Source organism: Pungitius pungitius, chromosome 5 (assembly GCF_949316345.1).
Source record: "Pungitius pungitius chromosome 5, fPunPun2.1, whole genome shotgun sequence".
NCBI classification, from domain to species: Eukaryota; Metazoa; Chordata; class Actinopteri; order Perciformes; family Gasterosteidae; genus Pungitius; species Pungitius pungitius.
The window spans coordinates 13,342,284-13,368,493 of NC_084904.1; the positions used below are offsets into that span (position 1 = coordinate 13,342,284).

Here is a 26,210-nt window from a genome sequence, read left to right on the forward strand (position 1 = left end):
TGGGTCCCCTTGGAGGAGGTTGACTCAGCAACGTGCGCGTACGGCTATCACAGCCGTCCCCGTGCGTCGCCCTCATCGCGAAGTTCGCCTTGGTGACTCTTCGAGAAGGCCCAAGCGCTTGCCATTAGATTACTCATGGTTGAGACATTCACTTTGTTTTAAAAGCAAAGGCAGAGCTGTGGGGCTTTTGCACCTCATCGCCATCATTTACTCAGAACGAACTGCAAATCAATGGTAGCTGATGTGCAACGTTGTCCAGGATAATCCCATAGATTTATTTTCAAATTATTGTTTTTTTTTTAATAATTGAGATCACTTTGTTTGAACACATAATTCAGAAGAGGAACTGTTGATGTTGGTTCGAGTGGCTACAGGGGGCAGTGCGGCAGCTTTGGATCTGTCAGTCTCTCTTTGTCTCTTTTGGTCTTTAAATTGTCTCCCACTGGCCTGTGGCAGACTCCAGAGAAGCCATTTACAGTGCAGTCCATCTGTGAATGAGCTAAAGAAAGGACCAATTTCATGGGAACTGAGTCTGCAGCAGGTTTCGGTGTTTAACAGCGGCAAGGGGTCTGTTCAATGGATGCCCAAGTGGCTACAGAATCATACATAGACACTTGTGAATAGGCTCACACATGCACACGCACACACAAGCTCTGAACTCTAGACTAACTCCCTGCAGACATGCAAACACACACACACACATAAACACTCGTGCAGTGGTATGTGACTGTGGGTCAGTGGCATGTGGGTTTAGGATCTTGAATTATGGGAATGTTTCTAAACTCTGTAATTTCTTTAGCAGCAGTCCTCAGATAATCCAGCACAGATGCAAGGGATTAGTCATATGGGATTTTATTTTCACACTCTGAATTTTACCCAGTAATATATGATTTTCCTAACATACTCCATCATGCCATTCTTTTCATTGGTAAGATTTGGTCTGCAAACCCTCACAGTGGCCCATAATAACACTGTAGTGAGTATTGAATTGACTATTGTCCCCCAACGCAGTTACTTGGGAAAATAATCACTTCCTTCTAAGTTACTATTTACATCTTTGTAATTTTTCTTGGGACGATTTTACAATGTTAGGATCGTAGCTTCTTTCCTGGGAAACCAGTCAGGGAAATTATTAATGTATCGACACTGCAAAAACAAAGCAGACTTGGCATGACACTTTACTACACGCAGTGCATCTAATGTTGCATTAGTCGTCTAATCAAGCATGTAGCACAAGCTTGCATGACAGAGGGAGAGGGCCACGACGTCCCCACGCCGCTATTATTCTTACTGCTTCCTGCCATTAGAGGCTCTCCTGCCCTTCCACACAGGCTTTACTGTGGAGATGAACTGCAATGCTGCTATGCTCCACTTCAGAGGACTTTGGCATTTCCTTTGCTGGGGTGGGGTGGCAGCTGTCTTGGGAGAAGGGGTCTAAATCTGGGGATGATGATGATGATGATTGTATATCCAGTTGGGATTTGGAGATGTGTGTGTGTGTGTGTGTGTGTGTGTGTGTGTGTGTGTGTGTGTGTGTGTGTGTGTGTCAGTGTGCGTGCTAACAGGGATTTTCTTCTCATCTACTGAAACCTCTCTAATTGTCACAGGCTTTTTGTCCAGCTTCCTGCCTTCCTGACAGAGTGTGAGTGACACGCCACATCCTCTCATAGCTTCTCAGCTCAATCTTTCATCCTGAATCCGTTCATCAGCAAGAGTCTCAGCTCATTCATTGATTTTTAACACGTTGTTGAACTTGTGACAGCTCTACCATCCAATAATGTGTGGCATTGCAAGACGCAATCTTCCTCCGAATGGACACAATAAACTTCCGCCTTCCTTTTTTTCTCCTGAGGGCCAAGGCCTGTGAGGCAGGTTTATACATGCCCAGATCTGATGGGGGTTGTAAAAGGGTCAGAGATGTGTTTGGGTCACAGCTTGAGCTTTTTCCTACTGCACCAATAATGTTTTCCACCGATCTTAACGCTTGCTGTGAGCGGCAGGATAACCCCCATGTGCAGTTACGTATTTATCCTGTGGTTGCAATGTTCTGTTGAGGTTGTCGTAAATAAAACCTTTCCTGTGACATTACCCCGTCGTCTAGTGAATTCACTGTTTTACAGCATGAAGTGCTGGACTTTGTCCAACCGTTTGAGACCCTTTTGTGCCAGGCGTATTTCAAACAAGACCTTTCTGTACATTTCATCCCATGGAAACCATGGTTTGAACCAACTCGCTTGTCTAAACCAACATTACTTACAGAGTTAATGTTTCATTGCTAATTATTTATTAAATAAATATGCCTTCCATAAATTGGGCTGTGTTTTAGGAAGTGCAATATTTTATGGCAGATTTTAAAGTGGGTTCCATGTTTGCAATGTGATAAGAAATGTTGGTCTGACATATTTTTCCATATCAGAAATCATATCCACTGATGTCGACTTAGAATGGTTACTTGTATTTGTATGACACAAATAATTTTACATACTTCCTAATTAACATTCAATATCATTTAGCTGACGCTTTTATCCAAAGCAACTAACCGTAAGTGGATTCAACCACCAGGGTACAGACCCAGAACAACAATGAATCAAGGACAAGTTCTTTAAGAAAGCCAAACTACCAAGTACTAAAAGTAAGGGTCACCTTAAGTGTTAATAAAGTACTACCTAGTCAAGGTATAGTCGGTAGAGGTGTTTTTTTAGTTTGCGCTTGAAGACGTATCGATGTATGCACTGTCCTGATGTCTCCTGATTGGAGAGCTCATACCACCACTTGGGAGCCAGGACAGCCAACAGGAGGGGTTTCATTGGAGCAACAAGCCGATTGGCCGATTGATCCCTTGGCAGCACGGTTTGCAAGTTCCAATGTTCCGAACATGATGAAAGGCCTAAAGTCAATTTTCTAATTCATTATATTACTTGTTGTGTAGGTGAGAGAGTGTGTTTGTGTGTGGGTTGTTTGCTCAGCGGAGGAGTCGTGTTGTTGCTCTCCTGGAAGATGATAATGAGGTGGATGTGGGAGAGACTCAAGAGTGGCGATGATACAACACCGAGTTGGTCAGTCAGGGGTGATACAATAATGTGAACACACATTTACCTGACAGCTGGACTCAAACATGTACAACAGCAGCTGGTGCGGACTAACAACGCCATGATTTGGCGCTGGAAGACATTTGAGGTCAACTCAAGGTCACTCAGGTGGTCTATGAGAAGAAAACAGGAGGTATTTGGAAAAGTTGGAAAGGAAAGGCGTTTTTAGGGGAGAGACAGAGAAGCAAATGACAGCGTACACTTGCACATCATAGTGAAACATAGCGTGTGTGTGTGTGGGTGCGTGTGTGCATGTGTGTCTGTGTGTAAGAGATAGAGAGAGAGAAATATTTACACATTCTCTGAATCTTGGTATTTTCTCGTCACCGCTCAGCTATGCAGCTTCTCAAAAAAAGATAAAAAAAGATATTTTCCCCTGAGCTTGAGAGTATATATGAGTGTGTGTGTTTTTGTGTGCACTCGTTGCATGAAATCAGTTTCTATGTTCAGTAAACGCACACAGTTTTTAAAAAGAACATGCTTTTGTTTTTCACTTAACTTGGTCTCTCTCCTTCGGAGTAAACATACGATTTTGATGAGTTTGTCTTGCTTCAATGGAATATTCCAAGCGTAAACAACTTGCAGGGTTACATGGAAATAAAACGAGAGAGCAAATCTCGGTTTAAAAAGGACTCTTTGTCTGCTTTTCCATTCAAAACAGACCTTAAATTAGAGGTGTCGGGATGATAAAGTATTCCCAAACTTTACCTTTGAGAGGCCCTGATTTAGAGGAGTATGCGTGTGTGTGTGTGTGTGTGTGTGTGCGTGTGTGTGTGTGTGTGTGTGTGTGTGAGTGGGGGGGGGAGACCGGTTTCTTTGTGCAGCAGACTTTGGGGAGGTTTGGACCAACAACATGAAGATGAGATGTCACTTGGAGGAGGGAGAAATATACAAAGGAATGTGTCACTCCTCTTGCAATGGACCTATATGTTTGGAATGTCTTGTTAGACAATGTTTTAATAAATTGTCCATGGCTTGTGTGTTCAACCTGGAACAGCCTTGACACCTGGAACACTGAGATTTTTTTTTACACCCAATGTTATTCTTTGGGATACATAAACACCAGCGGAGATCTTTTTGTACAGTATTTGATTACGATAAAAAAGGCGTTCACATTGTGCATTCTCAGCTGTAAGACAGTGTTTCGTCTTTTTCTCTCTCCGATTCTTATCTTCTCCCGAGGGAACCCTGGAAAATGAGAGCCAGATGTGGCGACGTCATTGTGTGTTTGATACTCAAGTTGTGTTCCACGAGGCTGCGGTGCGAGGAGGGCAGAGTTTGTGAGTTGGCTGAGGAGAAACCTGAACACAGCCCATGGACGAAACAGCTGAGCATTAAAGTCTGTAAACAATGTGTAAACTAATACTCGAGCTGCATAAAGCGTGAATTCCTTCCATTTACAAGGAATGGTAAGCGGCTTCACTACTGTGCTTTCCTGAATAAGTGTGATTGTAACTACCACGCGCACACACACACACACGTCAAGATGGCATAATGATATATTTCACAATACCGCGCCACCACCTTCCCACGTCACTTTTATGAAGTTGCTCCTCATCAGCCACATCAATAAACATCTGGGCCTTCTCCCCCCTGAGTTTCTGTGGCTTCCTAAGATCTCTCACTGGACCGACTCTATTAAAGGTCTCAGCTCGCTGCATGTTGATGGTGATTATCCACGGGCTCAGGAAACCACTGGGTTTCTGCTTCTAATACAGTCCCTCTTTTGTCAAAAGCATCAAGAAGATGTGAAAAGAATATAAATGAATACACGAATGTAAGAGGGCAACTGCTTGGTGATGCTGAAGGCCGCTTTAAATATTAAAATTGAAAAAGTCAGGCAGTAAAGATGGAGGCAGACACATTTCAGTGTGCTGCTTAACATGAGTTAATGCTGCAGGGATCCCACTCGGGGCAATGCAACGGTAAATAACTGTGATCCTTGGCATGTGTTAGGGCTTCAACTCTGGGTCTCGCAGCATTCAAAGAATCACCCACTAAAAGTCAGCAGAAGACCAACTGGGGACAGGCTTTTAAGGCCTACCTGCACTTCTGTAATATACAGGGTTTTTTTAGTTTCCGTCAGAAAAAAAAATCACAAGTAAGCTTGCGCAGTGTTTTTTTTCTCCACTAGGTGACACAGCTGTATCAAATTTGCAGTATGAGTGAGCTATTTTTCTTGCTTTTAGACTTTATTCTGTCTACTTGTTAAGATAGATGTTATGCAGATTAGTGTGTCCAACAATGGATCATATGCATCATTAGCTAAATGTACAGTAAATGGCCTGATGAACAATATTTATTTATAACATAGATATGATTTAGAAATGTTTCACATCCGTCGTTTGGTATCTGTCAGTGGGGATTTCTCCCTAATTATTTAAATCTAGATGACCACCGCTTTGTAATTTAAACTACAAATTTAAATTGAGCTAACTAACATAGGTATCAGAAACTTAAGGGAATAACACAGATCACACAATTTAGACAAGTTCAAAACTGTTTTATTTAAATCCGTGTCAAACATCAAAATACTGAATTGGCAAAGGAGGGAGAAAAAAATCTATTTTTTCTAATTTTTTTAATTTTGTACAAATCACAGTGGTTCAAAAATATGACAAAACATTTTTTTCAAAACATTATTTGCAAAAGGAGCAAAACATTCTGATTGTTGTACATTTTCTTGAAAGCCCTTAATAGTTTGTGAGTTTGGTGTGCTTTTTCTTTCGCCTTTTAATATATTGCACACAATAGTCAATGGAAGAAAACATACCATTATTATACAGTATATGACAGTAGACCAGGGATTAATCACACCACGTACGTCTGTATAAAGACTCTGCCGGTTCTGGGCCTCTAATATATAATAAGAGCTTACTAAATACTGTAGATACAGTATGGCATGAGAGTCAAATTTACAACACTACACTTTACTTTGGATAAAAACTATATTCATTAAAGTGTAATATATATAGTCACTGCTAATATTTGCCCCTAATCTAACCAGTAGTCCACAGATGCCGTTCCCCAAATTAGAATACACAAACTTCATGCATGTTTGCAACATATCACATTGCAGCTAAATTGTGGAAGCAATAGGGAAAAGTATTGAATTAGCCTTTGAGACAGATCACAAGAAAGTGGAAAAGTAATAAGATATTACTATTTTGAACAAGAAAAGTGTTAAATACAAAAATTCAGCTGACTTATCAAAAAAGCTTTATTAGGCTACATAATAAAAAGTGCAGGCACCTGAAAGAGTGCAAAAATGTTTTTTTTCCAAAACGGCTGGTTTGCTGGGTTTCTTGGTCGCTTCATAATTCAAGCTTCTTTAGCATAGATGATATTACATACCGAGCTTGCAAAGTTCCCCATCCGGGTCATCAGTGGAAGTTAGCCAGTAACCATGCAACAACACTTTACATCAAAGAAAGCTGCCCAACTGTATATCTTTGCTCCCATGTGTGTGCGTATTTCTTGCCTTAATCAACTTTATTGTGAGACCAGAAGGATGCAAGTATAGTGCCGCCAAAGTGTACAAAGCCAAAAGTGTGAGATTTTACTGAAGGCACAGGAAAGGAGACACCTACAGATAAAGAAAAGTGTTCTCATAGCCACCAGAAAAGAAAAGAAAAGCTACACCAAAGATAAATCAGGAGAAAATGACAGTAAAGAGGATGTGTTAAGATACAACAAGACCAGCCAGATGAAAAATACAACCCTGTCAGAGTGTGACTTTGTCCTAAAGGGGTCAGGAGCAAATAAAGGACTGTTTAAAGCGAACAAGGTTTAAATGTTGCATCTCTTTTTCTCCATCTCTGTGCATCTTCACACTAATCATTTGCAAATACTTAAAGTTAGCGATATGTATTTTAAACTTATAGTATACAGAAACCTAATGTCATTTCACACAGGCTTTACCCAAACATACACGTTGCTTTCAGCCATTAAGGACAGTCTTCAAATTTGTGCATTACAATACTTGGTTTAAATTCAAATGAATGCTTTTCAGTTTCCTGTCCAATATCTTAAAATAAACGATTGATTGCGTCAGTTTTCCAAACAAATGTTCCATCGTGTTACTGTGCTGATCTTACCCTGGGAAATGTGTGCCACATAGCACGCAGACAGCTACTGTGTGGTACAGTGCCAGCTAGGCGTTAACCAAAAAGTTGTGTTATTCAGCTCCTCACTGAGCACGTTTTGGAAAATTCTGAAAGACTGACAAAGAAGTGGAGACATTGTGCTACAATCATCCGGTTTAGAAAACAATCTTACATAAGGAATAATTCATGCTAAGCACAGAAAGCTATAGTCAAAGGGAAGAAAGTGCATTCCAACACCGAGTGTCATTATAATGACAATGTTAGGCCACCATGCAAAATACAATACAAAAGTGGTTGCTCTCCCACAACACAACACACAGACCAGCCAGTGGTCATTAAAAAGCTTTGCTTTCTCAAAGTCAGTGGTTTCAAAGTTAGCATACAGGAATCAACCCGTTTCTCAGTTTAAATCACTTCCTCTGAAACATCTGGTCAACGGAGAGTGCATCTACATCCGAATAATTCCCAGAGCGTTTAATTTAAGTTGGTCTGTTTAAAAACAGGGACCTACGATTTTTGGCATGCATGACTCCGGCTCAAAGTGAGCAGAAAGCAACCAATACCTTCTAACATTGTGACGGCCATTGTTACAGTATCTATCACGCCCACCACTGCAGAACCTGTCTGCAGGTTTTAACTACAATGTTGCTGGTTTTTAGGTTTTTCTTTTCTAAATATAAGGCACACGGACCAAGAGAAACGGTTTAATGGGTCATGCAAACCATCAATTAGACAAATCCAATAGGCCGTCTCTGGGGAACCAAAAGGAGGCCATGGAAGTCCATCAAAAAACGGACCCCTATTTTATTCCCAAAGCACTGCAGTGGGATGACTTTGAAATATCCGTGGATGAATTTCAGATGATTTAGGTTGCATGTAATACTGACTGAGACTTCTTCGCTTTCACACTTTAGAGAGGAATCAGCTCAATTCTCACTCGGATCTCGTGAAATCCGGCCTGACTGCTATTTTGGTAGCCAACAATTACTTGCAACACGCCTCTCCTTGAGAACGGCCGAACGCACCACATGTCTAACACAATCCATCTATCTCCTACGGTCGGGTCTGGTTAAAGCTGAGGGGCGTGAACCCACAGATAGAATGAAGTGCTAATAGAAAGTCATCGCCAATAAGTCTCGTTTTTACATTCAGCGCTAAAGCCCAAAGAAATTACCACACTTAAGGAAAATCAGATTTGCTCTCATCTGCAGTTCTTTTGAGGCCTCCCCCAAGAGTGCAGACTCTAAATTTCAAAAGGAAGCATTACAGATTTTTAATTTAAAAGTAGTTAAATACATTACAACATTGCAACAACTTGATATAAATGCAGACATTGCACAGACTGCTACTTTAATACTAAGGAAAAAATGTGTGAAATCATCAATATTCTGCGCGTTCATTGCTGGTAAACACTAAACGACCAGACAGGTTTAACTGTGTGTCTGTGTTCATGTGGACACTGTCTCGTTGGGATTGAAGCACCATTTTCAATTCCAGCCAGAGGAATGGAAGGCATCGTCCAGCAGTGAAAGCAGTTTTTCTTCTGATACGACAGACTGGAAACACCACCCCAAGAAGGGATTCAAATACCATCACATACTGCCGCATTCTCTCGTAAGCCACTTTCTCTTTTCTCCTCCATCCCCTCTTACCAATAAAAGTGGGGAAGCAGAAATGAAGACAGTGAGGAAGAAATAGATCAAAAGAATCACAGCTTTGGTATCCAGAAGTCTGGTTACGGTCTGCTTTTAAATGCACTAAAAACCCTGTGCTTTTCCTTTTTTTATAACACTGCAACAAGTCAAGCTATACTGCTCTTGATGACTGAAACTAGGGTGAAGCAATCATAGGCCCAACCAAAGTCAGTTAGTGTGAAGGTTAGTGCCGGGCCCTGAGCAATGATGCCCCTAGTGGTGTAGGGGTGTAAAGGCAGGCTGGCTGCTCGCAACCAAGTGGTCATTTACATGGGTACATTTGCTGCATCCATCATTCCTCAATGGCAGACGCATCAAGTAAGGCTGTCCCTCTTTACCCACTCATCCTTTTGTTTCAAGGAGAGCTAATCTTTTGCATTTTTTCTGCACGTGTTGCATGCAGGAGGAGGGGGTTGGAAGTGCAGAGACGGACCCCAACGACTACTTCGGTACTCCACTTGAGGAAAATAGCTATGATCAAGACCCCTGACTAGAGTATCCCAACTTGCTGACGGGTTTAAGATTGTCCTTGCACCACAGCCTGGGCTCTGGAACACTCGTATTGTTGCAATGCCAATCAAGGTTCTCAACACTTTGTGGGAGTACTGTTTAAAAAGGTCAAATAATATCAAAATAGTAATAATTACATTGCTAAGTGTCTATTCCTTGGAATTCCGTGCTGGTTTTAGAGGGGTGAATACTTTGCACCAGTCTACGTGTGCAAATTAACAGTCTACGAAGAAGTGAAGGCAGAGGTGAGCTCCCCGGGAGGGGCTGCATTGGTCAATGAGTCATGGTCATTAAGGTCAATGTGAAGGAAGGAGGCCGAGAGGAGTACAGAGCCCTTGCTCTCAGTCCAACCACTCAAAATCTGGGACACCGTAAGTGCTGGTGGAGGGACGGAGCTCTTTTGGAGGGGACAAGGGAGCTACTCTGCAACGCTGCAGGGGCCTTGTAGATCAGGGGGTCGTCGGAAGCACTCAACTCGGAAGCGTCACTCACTCATGGCAAACCGCAAACATACACTCACAAAACCATTTCACATAACCTTCAGTTAAGTCCACACTTGTTGCAAAAATGCACCCATTAAGTCACCCACAATTATAAAGAGGCAAATACATTCCCTCAAACATACTGACATTCAGCCATAGTAGCGCTGAGAGTCATCAATATAGTGATAATGGAGGGTTCAATGTCGACCTTCTCCGTATTTTGAGGAGGCGGGGTTAGTTATCCTGCGTAGGATGACCCAGGTTTGGAGGAAGATGTTAATTGAGGAGACCCTTTAGGAGACGTGTGGAGAGGAGGACGGGTGCCTCCAGAAACACCAGCCCCGCTTGTTGTGTTGCTTCCGCAAGATCTCCTCCTCGCGCTCGCGCTCCTTCTGAGAGCGCAGGTAGCGGTCCTCCTCCTTCAGGAACCACACAGGAGGCCAGCGCTGCTTCTCAAAGTGATTCTGGTTTTCTACAGCGGTGGGGAAAATACAGAGGGGACTTTAAAAAGAGCCGCAACGTGACCGTGTAAGAATCATTTTATCACGAAGGTGAAATAAGGACACAGCCAACAGTAATGTGAAGGCGTAAGCACAAAAGAACAAGGAGAGGTCACCAAAGATTATAACAGAGATTTAAGTGATTATAATTTTCGTCGTTGTTGAGCTTCACCGTGGTAACATCAGCTAAGCTCATCAGGTGCTCGTGTTTTTCGTCCTGCAACTACTTATTTACTTTTTTTAGCTTCCTTGCATGTTTTTTTTCCCCCAAGAAAAAAATGTAATCTCTTTCAACCAAATCAAATGCTTGCTCTGAATAACAGCATGTGATTATTCCTTTGCAGCGTGCTTCACCTAGAAAATCTACTTTCTTTTAAATGAGCACTGAAAAGTCAACTTTGTAGGGACGTCTACTGAAGTGAAAGCTGCATGTGTGGGAGGCGTTTTTGGAGAGAGGCAAGGTGCCTGTACCTGCAGACATGACCTTCATGTCTTTGGGAAACTTGCGGCAGATGCTGTTATAATTAGTGCAGATGTGATGGAGACACCAAGCTGATAGTTGCTTGGCATTGTGGAACTGCAAAAAAAAAGATACAAGATAACAGTTACTACAGCTGTGACATAAGAGGCCACGAATTGTGAAATATGAATGGCTTGTTTAAAGAACAGACCTGTGCAAGCTCAAGGTAAGCCAACACTTGTCCATCAATGTCGCCTCCTTTTGCAGCCAACTGGAGAAGCTCATCTACAGCGTGCTGTTCTGGAAATGGATAAAATGCACATACTCGTGTCAACATTGCTGTTTACATGCACCACATTCTTCATCTCCCAGTCATACATATATAGGCTGTTGCTCATTGCAAACTGCCGAACAGACTGTAAATTGAAGGAGTATTTTTCCTGATAAAGGTTGACCAAAACCCGATTCTGCATCATGTATATACGAAAAAAGACGTGGTTCTCTTTGCATCATTTCTCACTCTGCAGAGAAGGTCTGTACCTGTGAGGGCAACCAGGCGGGGCAAACACAGGCGGTTGGCGAGGATAATAAGTTCGATGGGCTCCAGACCAGTACTGGGTGTCAACAGACCGCAGTACAGGAACTCCAAGACCCCGCGCATACAGGCTGCACCGGTGTTAGGGATGGATACCTGGAAAATGACCGGATCAGAGATACAAAACATTAAGAAGATGAGGAAAGAACAGCTAAAATTCCTATAAAATTAGAACAAAAATAGTAGTATGGTATTGTCAGCCTAATAGCTAGAAACGTTCAAACAGACAGGTTCAAAAACTTCAAAGTTAGTAAAATTCAAAAAGGACAATGACATCAGTCAAAGCTGTGCAGTGTGTATTTGGAGATAAAGGGCAGAGGACATGCTGTTCTGTTGGCCGTCTTTTAGATCTAAGCTCAGATAAAAGTGCTGTCTAGGGACCTAGTGATGTAAGCAATATGGCGAAAGACCCAAAAGCACACACAGGCCACTCTGCCCGGACCCTTTTCACAAATGGTACACTCTGACTATCAATGTTCTATCCAGAAAGATGAGGCTCATATAATAAGAAACAATAATATATGAGCATAGGACATTGAAACAGATGTAGTCTAAATGGAAGTGACTGGGCCATGGACAGCAACATGGTTTTATTATTATTAAACAACAAGGGTTTTAGTGGGGCAAAAGTGCAGAACCATAAAAGATGAACAATCCCCTGCATGACCTGTAGATGTCACCATACCATTATTCAGGCCTATTTCTGATAAAAGCACTGGCCAATATGCTTTTAGGTCCACAACACAGGTGGCAGCTATATACATGAATTAGTATGTTCCTAGTTGCTCAGAGTCAGACAAAAGAAACAGCAAACAGAAAGGGGCCGGTGATGCAGTCCAAGTACAGGAAGGACGAAAGCAAAGCAAGCTATAATAGAAGTGATGACCTGCCCCTCCAGGAGCTCCAGGAGTGTACCCACTGAGAAGCTCTTCAACTTCCACTGCCATGGCCAATTAGGAGAATGTCAGCTTGGTGCGACCTCTCGTTACGACTAAAGCGTTTCACAACGACCAGGGTGGTCTCTGGAGCCCCAACTGTGGCCAGCAAGTATTAATGAGTGGACAAGTCCACAATTAAAGAAAAGACCCATTACAACATTTATTGCATCTCAACTTGTAAATTCAAGATCATTTGAACATTTTTAACAATCTTTGCAAATTTTGGAAAATTGAATATTTGTGATTTATTCCTTGATTCATGACCGATTTACTTTTTCTAACCTATCCCGCACACTGATAAAAATAGTTTACATTTTTGCTGTCTGTTTAAATGTTTATTGTGAAAATAAACAATACATAATTCTTTCACTCAAAAATAAAACAATGATCAAATCGAATATAAAATAATATAATGAATGCTTTATAGTGAAAATTGGGTTATAAGGCCGCCTCGACAGATCTTCCATTGCGGTTATCTCATATCTACTTTTAAACGATGTTGGAGCTTTACGGACTTGACAACTGGTAAGATTCCACTGGGATGCAAATGGTGGTACACAACTAGAGCAATATAAAGGGTTGGACCACCATGACACACTCGGCAGTAGGATGTGTAATGGCTGACACAAAAGGCATTTGATTCCTGGTATTTTCATTACAACCAAATACACATGGCCTTTTACAAACCTGCTCATTGTGAGGGGAATCTAGAATGTTGATAAAAGCAATGAAGCATTACGGATGATACTGTCAATATATTAGGCTTAAACCCATATGTTCTGCACTGAACTAGAATAGTCCCATTCTAAAACAGCATCGCAACGGAAACGTGGGAACCTAAAAATACTGAGAAGTGTGATCTGAGCATGATTATAGAACAGCAAGGGCTGGTCACATGCTACTCTCCCAGTTATAGTTACAGGTTCTATGACATAAAAGAAGTGAAGACATGCAATATGATGATAGTCTCTAATTAACGGTTACACCTGTTGTGTATAGCAATGACCTAAAACAACTCTGTATTTTGTAGAAATACATCATATTGAACATTTTCCAGTCAAAAGTTTGGACACATTTTCTCATACAATCCAATGAGAAAGGGTGTCCAAACTTTTGACTGGTACTGTATGTCTGGGAATATTGCCCTGTGTAAAAACTGGGTAAATGTGTCATCGACTCATCTTGTCATTGAAAGATTTCCCTGAGTAACTTAAGGTGAGTTCAATAGGCTGTGAGTCAACTTCATGGCAATTCTGTAAAGGCAAACTGTACATTAGCAACACCTCATGTCTTTGCCGGTTAAATAAGGACAACTAGGTAACCGCAGCCTTCAGCTCAGCATATAAAATCACATTCAATGCTTAACACTACAAAGCAGTTTTACCAACGTAGAAATGACGATATATTTACATGAAAATATAATAATAATAACCCTTATCCAATCCCATAAACACAAGTGCCGACAGTTTCATTGTGAAGTCAGTCTTTGAGTCTTTGTGTCCGGCGCACCTGCTCTCTACTCTGTGCCAGCTCCATGGCATAAACGATGCCACAGTAGCCACTGACATGAACCATTTAGAGTAACCATAGACACTGGCAGCACAGCAGCTCCAAACACTGTGCCCCCTCAGTGATCCTTGTGTCCGGTTTTTCACCACCGTCAACAGAGGCTTTTTTCACACCCACTCACATGCTCTGTTCTGGAATAAAATCCAGGTTATCTACATGGCAACACAAAATAACTAAACAGTTTAGTTTTCTTCCAACATACCATCTATAACTTGGAGCTGTAGAACATAAGCTGGATACGCAAAATTTGTATTCCTTGTCTGTCCCTCTCTGATTACTTCCAATCCTTCTGAGGGCCTGGATCTATGTAAACTAACCCTAGTGACTGTGAAAGTAATCATACCCCAGAGGATCTTGTTCAGCAACACAGCCCCGAGAGAGGCGACTCAAAGACACACGGAGACATGAACTTTTTCCTCTGATTACGTCAAGTGCACTGCACATACACTGAGGTGCACTAAGCATCCAGAAGCTGAACCTCAGGTAAGAGAGAGCACACCTAAAGCAACCGGATCCACCACATAGAGAATCCTGATCGCAGAAGAGCAACAGTTCTGGGCTTCCTTTGGGGACCGAGGAAAGATTAGGGGAACATCCTTTTGTTGCTAGAACAGAATGTGTGAAAAAAAGTGTGTATGTGTGTCTGAGATGTTCACACATCCTCCTTTGGCAAGTCAGGTCTCAAGTATTTAAGGGGGGGGGGGGGTATAGTGGTCAAGCCAGGCTACTCTATAATCATTGCTACTATATCTATTAGCATACAGTATCTGCATTGAGTTGTTCTATATATATACATATATATACTGTATATATATATATATATATATATATATGATCCCTTTAAAAACAGGGTATATTAATGCAATATGGAAAAACAACACTAACATTATTAGCTTGGCAATAATAATCATATCGTGTTGCACAATTATGCTGATTGTGCCCATCATATCTGAACTCACCTCCTCGATGTAGCTTTCCATGAAAGAACCTCGGAACATGGCGGCCATCCAGCTGCAGCTGGAGATGAGCAGGGGCTTGTGGGCCGGCAGGCAGCCATCGTCCAGTCGAAACGCCACATCTAAAACCGGGGTGGGAAAAGAGCATTCATCTCTTGGAGTGCCACAGAAGCCCAAGCTACAGAGGGGGAAACAGAGACAAGGCAGACATCCAGACACACAGAGGCAGAAGGCCAGACAGACGCACACACACACAGAGACACAAAGACACAGGTAGACAGACAGAGAGATAAATTGACAGAAGGGCAGAACAGCGTTTGACACAGAGTATGGGGAAGGAGAACAGACGCGGGGTACTAGGTCATGGAGTAAATCCTGTGTGGAATCATGACAAGAGCTTTGGTAAGGAAATTGTTGAGAAAAACACTGTGTGTATCTGTGTGCAAGTGCATCTATGTTGCGATAGGCTACATCTGAAAGCAAAGTAATTCATCTTTAAATCAATTTCTTGAATATTAACTGCGAATATTAACTGTTCCTACTTAATTTATCAATATAATCTCAAGCTTTGCATACGGCGTTTCCAATTATTATCATCATGAAGACAACAGAGAAATGATTGAAAGATATATATATATAAAGGTAAATAGGTGACATGCTTTGTTCAGATACAGCTGATGTTAAAGAACATAAGAGCTTAGGGGAGCGGACACCACCACACACAAACAACAAACAAGTAAACAACGACAACCGGAAGGACTTAAACAGTCATCAAAAACACCTGATGATTTTAAAAGCATCTTTGTTATATAAATATTTGATGGTAGTTATCTGATCAAAATGTGCCCAGAGTGTACATTTCTAGAAAATATTATATTATATTCTATATCTTTCTCTCACATTTCATTTATAATCCACTACTATTTACACTCTCACACACATGCAGACACCTACAGATAAACCCCTACAGGCGCATATGTGTTAAACATCTACCACGACACCAACGCTACAAAATACAGAGGCACTGAGTGGTTGGCACATTGGTTTACCAGCAAAGGTGCCTTTGTTGAGACACTCCTTGATGCGGTTGGCTCTGCGCACGTGGAAAGCCTTTGTGATCTCCTGATTCATGAAGCTCTCTCTGTTGAGAACATTGGCCACCATCATCCGCAGGTCAAACACCTCGAGCAGCTCTGCGATGGTGGCCACTTGCATCAGATCGCCACGGCTCTCGTCCAGGCTGCCCGTGTACAGGTACTGAAGCACCGCCTGGAACCACAACAAAATCAGAATTTCCGATATTCACATCAATGGACTCACATTCTATTGCACAGTGAAGAAAATCACCTTGAACGGTTCCTCCTGTATAAGAGCATCCATGGCTACCACAGTCATGAGTCGTGGGCGTCCCGTCATGGGGTCATCAACATGCTCAACACACACACTCAGGAACCCCCTCCCCCATCCTGAAAGCGCTCGACTGGTCCCTAGAGCTCCCAGGGAGTAGTGGGCTCGGGAGGGAAGTGCGTTATCACTCTGGGAAGTCCTCAAAGAGCCCTGCTGAAGCAGCTGGGGTCGATTAAGGCCCCGCACTCCTCCATCCATCCCGTCGTTATCAATGTCCAGGCTCTTAGTGCGCCCAGCTTGCTCCTTGGCTCCTCTCCTGCTCTGCTCATCTTCCTCAACACTCTCCAAGTTTTCCTTGTTCTCCTGCTCCTCCCCCAGTGGCTCTGTGCAGGATCCACCAAGATCAAGGGTGAAGAGGTCGTAGAACTTGGAGCAAGATGTTGCCAGATATACTTTGTGTGCAAATACGCGAGTGGCCCCATCGTGCAGAAGGAAAAGAACATCTGTGCACAACGGCTGGCAGAAAAGGGAATCGGGGCCCTCCCCGTCTGTGGAAGGCGGGTCTGGAATTCCAACTATAGGGCGAGGTGGGCGAGGAGGCAGGAAGGGCGCCTGGAGAAAGGGCCTCTGGACCCTTTTCAGGTGTGACTTCCAGAACTGCAGGTGACGACGGGAGATGAGGGCCGCTCGGATGGCATTGTCAAAGACATCTTTGACTCCAAACTGGGCAACAATACTGGTCTCGTAGTAGGGAATCCCAAGTTCCTTTGCCACCTCATGGCCTCTCTCTGGTGGAAGGATATCCGTAGGTTTGATTGGTCTGTGTGACATGAAAAGATAATGATGTAATGATGACAGTGTTCAGATGAAAGTAAAAGTAAAAGGGAAGTAGGAAGTTGAGACTCTTTTACACAATTAGTCAACATCTGAGATCTAATTTTGCCAAGCTCCAAATATACCATCATTTTCCTTCCTCTAATACTATTAGATACTTTTATGATGGAACAAATGGGAAAACAGGACACAGCTGGAGCAGCTAAAAAAATACAGGTATAGTTAGAGGTTTTTCCATCACAACTTCGATCAATAATAATAATAATAATAATAATAATAGGTAGAGCAATGTCAATATTAGTCCTATTTGATGTGATCCGGTTACTGTTAAGCGGCTAAAATGTATCATTGATAAACTGGGACCACCGTAGTACACGTTCTATCTGAATTTGACGGCTAGTGCATGATGAAGAAGGCGTCTCACTTTGCTAGGGGGCGGCGTGCACGGTTGACTGCATCAAGGTCGGCGTAGCGCAGGTCCAACTGGCAGCCAACCAGAATGATGGGTGTCCGGGGACAAAAGTGCTTGATCTCCGGGAACCACATGGTGCGGACATGGCGCAGGGAATTGGGATTAGCCAGAGAGAAGCAAAGCACCACAACGTCAGACCTAAAAGGGAGCGGAGGGGTGGACAAAGTCTTTATTTCATATTATTGAAACCTAACAGAGATCATAAATAGGATGGAAAACAGATGGCAAAGAGAAGCTGATTCGTTGTGTCATGAGCAAGAGATGTCGGCAAAGAGAAGAGATGCGGCCGTTGATGGAGCAAAAAGAGCAAAGAAGAAAGCGGTCAGTACTGAGTCACTGGCAATCATGTCAGTTTATGTTAAAACATGTGTGATACGTCCATGGAAGGAGCTTGTTCGGCTGCTTCAAGACATTGTGGGTTCATCAAAAGTGTCATCATAAAGCTGGCACATGTGTGTGGGTGGCTGCGACTCTTGTGCCAGAGTTTTTCGGGGCATCTGGACTGGTTAAACTTTGAGGCCCATCCCTCTGTCTCGCTCTTACGTAAATATCCCTAAGCCCTCAGAGGCTACATGGACCACAAAGAGAATGCTAAGAATAGATCAGGGTACACACACACACACACACACTTTTCCTCAACCAATGTGTTTCAACAAGCACTTGCAGCTATTCCCTGTTACTGATATGTCAGTGCCGTGTTTGCGCATATGTGTCCATGAAGTGTCTGTCAAGCTCTGTGTCAATGTGATGGTTGTTTTAGCATCAGAAATGCTTACTGTGTAACTATATATATATATATATATATATATATATATATAATTCCTAAATGTTCTACTTCCTAAAACAACGCATGGCATTTGACCCCAGGAGCCCAAGGACCAGCCCTGTTTTGCATCACTTATGTGATTTAAATATTAACCATCATTGGTAGCCTGCAGATAATGAAACATAGATATTCCCGTTATTGTAATTTGTCCGGTACTCGCGATACGCCAGAAGAAACAAGGTGACAAATCACACCCTGAGAGCAGTATTACACACCACTTAAACACCTCTCTTTTTCTTCCTCTGCGACAGCAAACATGGTCTGTTAACTTAGTAGAGGCAATGCTACTGTAAATTACCTTGATCTAATCGGCTTGTTTTTATTCATTAACTTTCACAAAATGCCTTTGCTCTGTACAAATCAGGGAGGAGTTTCCAGCGATAAAAAATATTAAAAAAAGAAACGTCCTTGAATAACTTAGGTGCAAATATGCAGCTGAGAAACAGGTTGAATTACGTTTTATGACGTTATCACAGCTCAGTTATCACAGCACAGTTATCACAGCTCCAGATAACATTTCTACAGCATTACACTGACACACGTTCCATTGTCCAACTTCACTCTCACTAATATCTGAAAGCTCCTACTCCCAAGGACACAACACTACCAAAGCATAACATCACATATATCACACACACTTATAATTAGAACTTTGTTCAGTCTGTTTGAGGTCATGTTATGTGTACGTGCCTTTGTATCTTTTTTTTGTACCACCTAAGCTTTACTGCCTGCTATTTTAGCTTAAAACTGTACCAAAATATAAGTACAAGAAATATTCTAAACCTACAGCTAGTGCTAAGCTACAGGTTTAAAAAATGGAATAAAATGTAATACCAGATTAATCCATTCATACATTTTGGTTGTACTGCGGACGTTTAATCTTCACCTGTGTATCTGTACATGCGAGTGTATCACGATTTACCACGAGCACTAATGCATAACAAATAACTCATCCCGTGACTGGGTTTTTTTAGCGTGTACGTGTGTGTGTGTGTGCGTGTAGTGTGGCTCCAAACACTGAAGGTCATCAGCTGCCAGATTACAAAAAAGAGAAACATAGATAGACACACACACACACACACACACACACAGAAGAGATGTCCTAGATAATCAGATTTAGTGATGGAGTAAAGCAATGAATGGCTCTCATGCAGACAGATGTATTACACAACCTGGCACAACACTTGACTCATCGGTCATTAAGTCTGTCTAACAGTATTACAAAAGTTAATAACCGGCTGCAAACAGGTTGGAATAACAATGCTTACCACAACAATATGAAGCATAAGAAGCAAACTAGATTTGTACTTTCTTTGCAAAATCCTGCTGACTGGAAACATATATATATGTTGATGTTGTCTCAGGTGAAGTTTGGCTTAGCCTCTTTATCAGGCTGAGATTGTTTTTTCCTAAGAGGGCTCCTCTCCTAAGAGAAGCACGTGACCGCGTGGGTATTGTCTACTAGAGTTTTGTCATCAACAAAAGGCTACAGAGTGGGCAAGGTGTGGACGGGGTGTAGTTTCATGGGTCCAGAGGAGTTGAGTTACACGGTTGGGGAGATGTTGGAGAGAGAAGAGCCTGAGGGAAGGTTGGAGGAGACGGCATGTTGAATGAGTGGAAGAACGTGGCTGCAGGAGGAGCAGCAGCAGGAGGAGAAGGTTAGATGCCCGGAGATGCAGACGCCAGGAAGGGAGTCAGGCGGAAAAAAACCAGCTGAGCTGGCACTGTGTCTTAATCAGCTGACTCCAGGCTGACAAAGCAAACAAGGACATGCAGACAGACACGCAGGCAGGCACACACACACACACACACAAAGCAAAAAAGACGCACACAGAGGCAGATCGATGTACAGATGTACAGAGAGACCGAAGGAGTAGAAGAACACAACAGACCGGAGGGAGTTGAGCGTCAAACTGAGCTACACACAACTTGTCAGGCAGACACACGTGCCAAAAGGAGACAGGGAGACATGTTAAACAAAGTGCATCCACCCACCCTTGAGAGAAGATGGCACTGTGTGTTCATACATGTGTGTGGAGGCTTGTATCTGATTATGGCTTTTGATATGATGCCATCAATGAATGAGACTCATCTGATGATAACGTACAAAATGCCATCTTCAATTTTCCTGCGTTACTGTCACGTGGTCACTGTTGTTTGAATTGGTATTTTCTGATTCGGCTTTGGCCAATAAGTACTTTTGCATTTCATGCCAATGAAGCAGCTTTGACAAAAGGACTGGGATTAAGAGGATAGAGTGATGATCCAATCATGTCCGCCGGAGGAAAGATGTCACAGCTTGGGAGCAGAGTTCAACTAAAAAGCGTGGCAGCTGGATCACACAAAGATCATCTTCGGGGTAAGTAAATGTTATGTGCGCATTGCTTTGTCTGTGTGACAGAAGAGTGCCTTCTCATTGTCATTTTTTTTCTTCTCCTGAACAGTCCAGCAATAACATCAGGTCCCATTTTGGCCCAAAAATAAAAGAATTCTACAGCAAAGACAAAGCATTGGATTTTGGATGCACCACTTGGAAAAAGGTAGCGTGTGGCTAGGTGTGCCTTTTACTGTGCATGCGTCTGCTCACCTGCCATAGGCAAATCGTCTGTCTTTGTGATGATCCCCGAATGTGTCCCATAGCCTCAGGGACACACTGACCTCATCCACTACATCGCGAGATCTCTCCAAAACCTGAAAAACACAAAAAACCTTTGTGAGCAGGTCAAAAGGTCTCAACTTCATTTTGACGGATGTGTTGTTGTGGTATTGAAGGATTTTGCGCTATCAACATTTTTGGAATCAAGTTGTAATTCACATGTCTGTTACCTGTGATACATGTGAACAATACACAGAATTGGCCTCATTAAGATGCAACGGTGTGTACCAGAGTGTGCTTATATGGAGCTCTCGTGTTCATGTGGGTTTATGTGAACGTGTGTGCCCACCTCCTGGCATACACGGTACTGGTCGATGGCCCAGACGGTCGGCACGTGGGTGGCAAGCAGCTGATACTGTGTAAGGGTGGCATTGCAGGCCCGGGCACAGATTAGCCTGGTCTTGCCTACTGCATTATCCCCTACCACCACACATTTAATGGTTTCCACATTGGGCCGCTCATAGTCTGTGTCTATATCCATGGAGAGGGCCCTGGAGACAAGCAGAAAAAGAGAGACAGAACAAAAAGGAGGTTAATTCGATATTTATGGGAAATTAAAATCACATTGAACACACATTGATAATGTATCCCGACTAGACTGACAATGCATTTGGACAATGAGAGCAACTGGCGCCAGGCACAGCATGCCTTCTAGTCCTCGCCCAGTCCAGGACAGTGAGGTTCCTGTAGCTCTGCTGACCGGTGTTCAGACACTCTTGCCAAACTCCTCAACAAAACACATGGTCCGCAGGGTGAGGAATGGAGGGACCGCAGTGCTATTTCTGTAACAGCAGAGAGAGCGGGAGAGAAAGACAGCAAGACTTCCCACTACCGTGCTGTCCTTTTCTCTCCGTCTCTGTCTTTCCATGTATCCATTTTGCTTTTGATGCCTTGATAGCATCTTGCAATGCAGTGAAACATCTACCTTGGCAGAGTCAATAAAATCACTCTCTGGGGTGTTGATAATAACTTTTTAGGTCACCCAGGAGCCATGGGGTAGCTGTGCGTTATCGGTTTGGTTTTAACATATCCCTGGAAGTATCTGCTGTATTGCATAACCAGCCCACACCCACACACACACACATCCGCACGTACACGTAACCAAACACAGTTAGATCTGAAATCAGATAATCAGTCCATCTGCACGTGCAACTAGTTCAAAGACCCACGCCATTAATAGACCCTCTGAAACATTGATAAAGGCCTTGCTAGTGCTTTGACGAGGAAGCCACACTTCAGACCAACAGCTAAAGATAGTATCTATTCATCGGACATACGAGCCATGTGTGCACACTTGTAATCAGCCATGACTTGCTCTCTATAACCTTTAAAAGGCATAAAAACCTGTTCAGAATACCGCAGCTGAAATACAGATCTTTCTTCAGTAGCCGAGAAATCAGACAATATTTCACCCAGTCAACACCAATAAAAGGATATTTAGTGCCAAAAGGAGTCCCAATTACATCCGCCATAAAGGACAGTACAGATAGCCTACCTTTGTCTACTTGAAGAAACGTGTCCGTCAAAGAGGTCGTTTCCTGAAGTGTCCATAAGGAAGAGATAGGACTGTGCCTCTTAGAGCTATAAATACCATTTTTTCCACTAGCCACCTGTATGGCTGTGACACCTTCTGGCACACATACTACAGGTAAAGGAGTCAGACAGAAAAGGCAATTCAAAAGAATTTAAAGAAATAAAAAAAATACTTACCACAAGCTTGTAATTATCTAACAGCTATCTGCCTAACAGTCATGGCAGCAGCCCTCTTCGTCCTGTATCAGGAAATGTGGGATGAACAGCCAAATACGAAGCCTGACAGACTAGCCAAGGGGTTCCGTAACATCTCCAATATGAGAGGATGCAGAGTTTGGTCAATTCCGAGCATTTCAAGAGAACCAAAGCATGGGCGGGATTATCAGTCTTAGAGAGGAGGAGAGGGACTGTCAGTCCAGCATTAGAGTCCATCAGTTATGCCACTCGGATCAAAAGGGCAAGACCAGCAATGAACTGCTCGGGAGAACATACCACACCTTTTCCTGCTGCTGCTTCTCACTATGTGGTTCTTTCAGAGAGGAAGACCGATAACGAAAAAGAGAACAGAGAAAATGTGCTGGCTCAAAGCGGTCCGAAGGTTTCGATGCATATAGCCATGTGAGCACGTATGAATACATGTGTGAACGTGCTAATGAGCTTAAGGCTGACCTATGAGGCACGGGATGATGTGAGCAGTGATGTAACCAGGAGGCGGAGCTGGTGGGGACAGTTTCCCAGAGGGAACAAGAATCCCCGGCTCACACATCTTCCATCTGACGCCGTGCATCAGGCTCCGAGTGTGTCGGGTCACGTGCCGGTCAAAAGACATGACACAATAGTTTACAGGCATACCACTGAACTATATAGATATGCACCTGCTCTCAGGTTTATATTTAAAGTGTTAATCTTTTACCAACATCAGCAATAGTTTTTAATTGCATGACTGAGGGATGAGGCGAGAGCAGCTCACAAGAGTGGAAAGAGTAGCTGCATAGCTCAGGTTTCATTTTTAGCCAACGACCTACAGTGAACCGTACACACACGTCTAGACTTCATCTGATGGCCCGTGTCATCTTCCCACCAAGGCAGCAAATGGGGCCTGCATGGGCAAAGAAGTGTTGCATGGAACCATAAAATGTGTGCTTCAACAAAAACAAATGAGTTTCTGTCCCAGTTTTCTGTGAATTACTGTCATAGTTACATATTTATGTGTGTAGGAAAGACCACAGGGAAAGGAACGCTGTGACAGGGTCTCAAACATACACTCTTAACACTCAAACATGGACCTTCTGGTTGTTACTCTGGAATGTGACGGATTGAGTCCCTGTGTGTGTGTGTGTGTGTGCTTTTGTTTGGTGCAGGAGGACCAGACAGACAAAGGAGCTCATGCATAATTTGGATAGTGTGCGTCTCAGTATGGCATTGCTTTAAAGCCAGAGGGGGTTTATGAGGAGATGGCTTCCAGCTCTACTTCCTTGCACATTTCCTGGCAGCATTATTATTTGCTTTTTTGTTAAAAAAAATCCTTCTATTCTATCTATGTCTCTCTGGTTTGTTCCCAGCTTTGCCCACACAAACCGCACCTTCTGACCCGATCACAAACTCTCTCCTTCCTTTTGTGTGTTCATTCTCCAAATGTAACACTCCAGCTCACTTATTCCATTCTTCACTTCCCTCATTGTCTTTTCATAACCACTGTCCTCTTTCTTGTCCGCTCCCAGTTTTATTCTCTCTTATCCGTCATGCTCCCTCTCCGCCACTTGATCGATGTATCCATCTATGATCGAACACTATTCTGGATAGAAATCAAGGATCTATGTTGGGGAGACACCCCTCCCACACCCGGTTTGATTCCCCCTTGGTCTCCCTCTTTCTGTTGTGCAACACTTTTAGCAATCCACTGGCCGACCAAATGCTTTGCACGAACCCAATGTGCCGCGTTTCTGTCTTCTTCCTTGTGGCTACAGTTCACCACCCTGACTAAAGCCGCCTGCCCCTCCACCCACCCAGCCTCCTTCCTTCGAGAAAAAATAAAAAAATAAAATAAAAAATGACCCCATTAACCACCCACTTTATAGATGGACCAACACAAGGAGTAGCACTTGCACACTCAAACGGGGTTTACACTATGTCAGGCTTGACTGCATATTCAGTGTCAAGTGGAATTAAAATGATCAGTCATATATGCATACTCATTTTTTTTCTAGCTATTCATTTACCAAAGTCTGCTTTCGTGAAAGAAAATGTCCACTCACTTGTACATGGGTATACTTTCCGTGTGTGTGTGCATGTCTGTGCTAGTGTGTGTGTGTGTGTGTGTGTGTGTGTGTGTGTGTGTGTGTGTGTGTGCGCGTGTGTGTGTGTGTGTGTGTGTGTGTTACGTGGGTGTTTAAGGCAGCGGCTGCCACAGGCGCAGCTGGCACAGACTGATTACGTAACCTGGTCTGTACCCTCTGCTTAGCACGCTGGATGGCTGACAGTAAACCTCAGACTCACACACACACACTAGCACAGACATGCACACACACAAGTATGCCTGCACGTACCTGCCTCCCTCACTGCAGATGGTACTGGTATTGCTGTGCGGCAGACGGCAATATTTGGGGATCAATTCTAATTAATGTGAGGGCCTTTGGGATCAGCATGTCAGCCTGCACGAGAAATCCTTCGTCCTCTCTTCTGTGATGGTGCTTTGTAAACACAGGACTGCTCCTCTTGGTGCCCTAATTTCCATTATCCCTCCTATCTTCCTCCTCCTCTCTTGTCCATATTACTCCTACTCGCTCTCTCCATCTCACTTGCCATCTTAACTTATACTGTATATCTTTATTGTAAATTGATTACTTGAAACCCTTATTCTTTCTAGTATGGGCTCCATTCAATAATAATCTGTTCATTATATTGCAGCTTGACTTTGTTTTATTGAATAGTAAATATAGTGAATTACTGTAACTTGAAGCCACTGTGACCCAAACCTTATAGAAACTGTATTGACCATGAGCTGGATACATTTTGCCTGGCAGTTACGCATCAATGTTAAAACTTACTGGTGATTGAGGAAGACAAAAACATAAACCATTAAACATAAACCATTAAACATTAACCATTAAACATGAATGCAGTTGCAAGGTCTATTACACAGCATAGCCTCCACTGACGCCGGCAGTATAATGCTGGCTGACTCTTCCCACATCACACATAACCTCAATCATTGATTAATCAACACTAGTGCTGGACTGATAAAGTATAAAACTGAACCCATTTGGGAATTTGTACGAGAAAGGGAATTTATATTTAGCCATACAAAAGGTTGAGCAACCACCAGGTGGCAATTCGTAGATAGGAGAAAGATACATTGGCCAAGAAGTTGCACAATATGCAAGAGAATTGTTTCAAATTGTTTACCCAAAAACATTTCGCCAATACGATTAATTGATGATGACTGGAAATGTTATGCAGGCAATTGACGTCATTGCCAGGGGCTCAGCATCATAGCGTGTATGTGGGTGTGTGCATGAATTCATGGGACTACTTTTGCATTCTTACAAAGTCACACAAAGGTTTGGTCCTCATGCTAATACTGTAAATACTGCACTGTGGCATCACACTCATCAATGAAAAGCACCCTCTCTCCGCAGCCATT

General features: G+C 42.9%; 1 protein-coding gene across 6 annotated transcripts in view; it reads right to left on the reverse strand.

The window, feature by feature from the left end:
• Positions 1 to 5,577: 5,577 nt before the first annotated feature.
• The window catches only part of rhobtb4 (Rho related BTB domain containing 4), a 33,091-nt gene continuing 12,458 nt past the window's right edge, over positions 5,578 to 26,210 (reverse strand). For 4 of the 6 annotated variants that reach the window (XM_037481299.2, XM_037481297.2, XM_037481298.2 and 1 more), the window contains 10 exons: positions 21,324 to 21,525; positions 20,966 to 21,069; positions 17,505 to 17,690; positions 16,247 to 17,066; positions 15,949 to 16,168; positions 14,903 to 15,021; positions 11,382 to 11,532; positions 11,053 to 11,141; positions 10,853 to 10,958; positions 5,578 to 10,353 (listed from right to left, as the gene is read on the reverse strand). In XM_037481299.2, the coding sequence (XP_037337196.2) occupies positions 10,175 to 10,353; positions 10,853 to 10,958; positions 11,053 to 11,141; positions 11,382 to 11,532; positions 14,903 to 15,021; positions 15,949 to 16,168; positions 16,247 to 17,066; positions 17,505 to 17,690; positions 20,966 to 21,069; positions 21,324 to 21,515 (2,166 nt within the window). In that variant the 5' untranslated portion in view covers positions 21,516 to 21,525 and the 3' untranslated portion in view covers positions 5,578 to 10,174. Of the gene's footprint in view, positions 10,354 to 10,852; positions 10,959 to 11,052; positions 11,142 to 11,381; positions 11,533 to 14,902; positions 15,022 to 15,948; positions 16,169 to 16,246; positions 17,067 to 17,504; positions 17,691 to 20,965; positions 21,070 to 21,323; positions 21,526 to 22,529; positions 22,559 to 22,744; positions 23,208 to 26,210 lie in introns of those variants that run through there. The other 2 variants (XM_037481300.2, XM_037481295.2) reach the window with 2 other exon arrangements.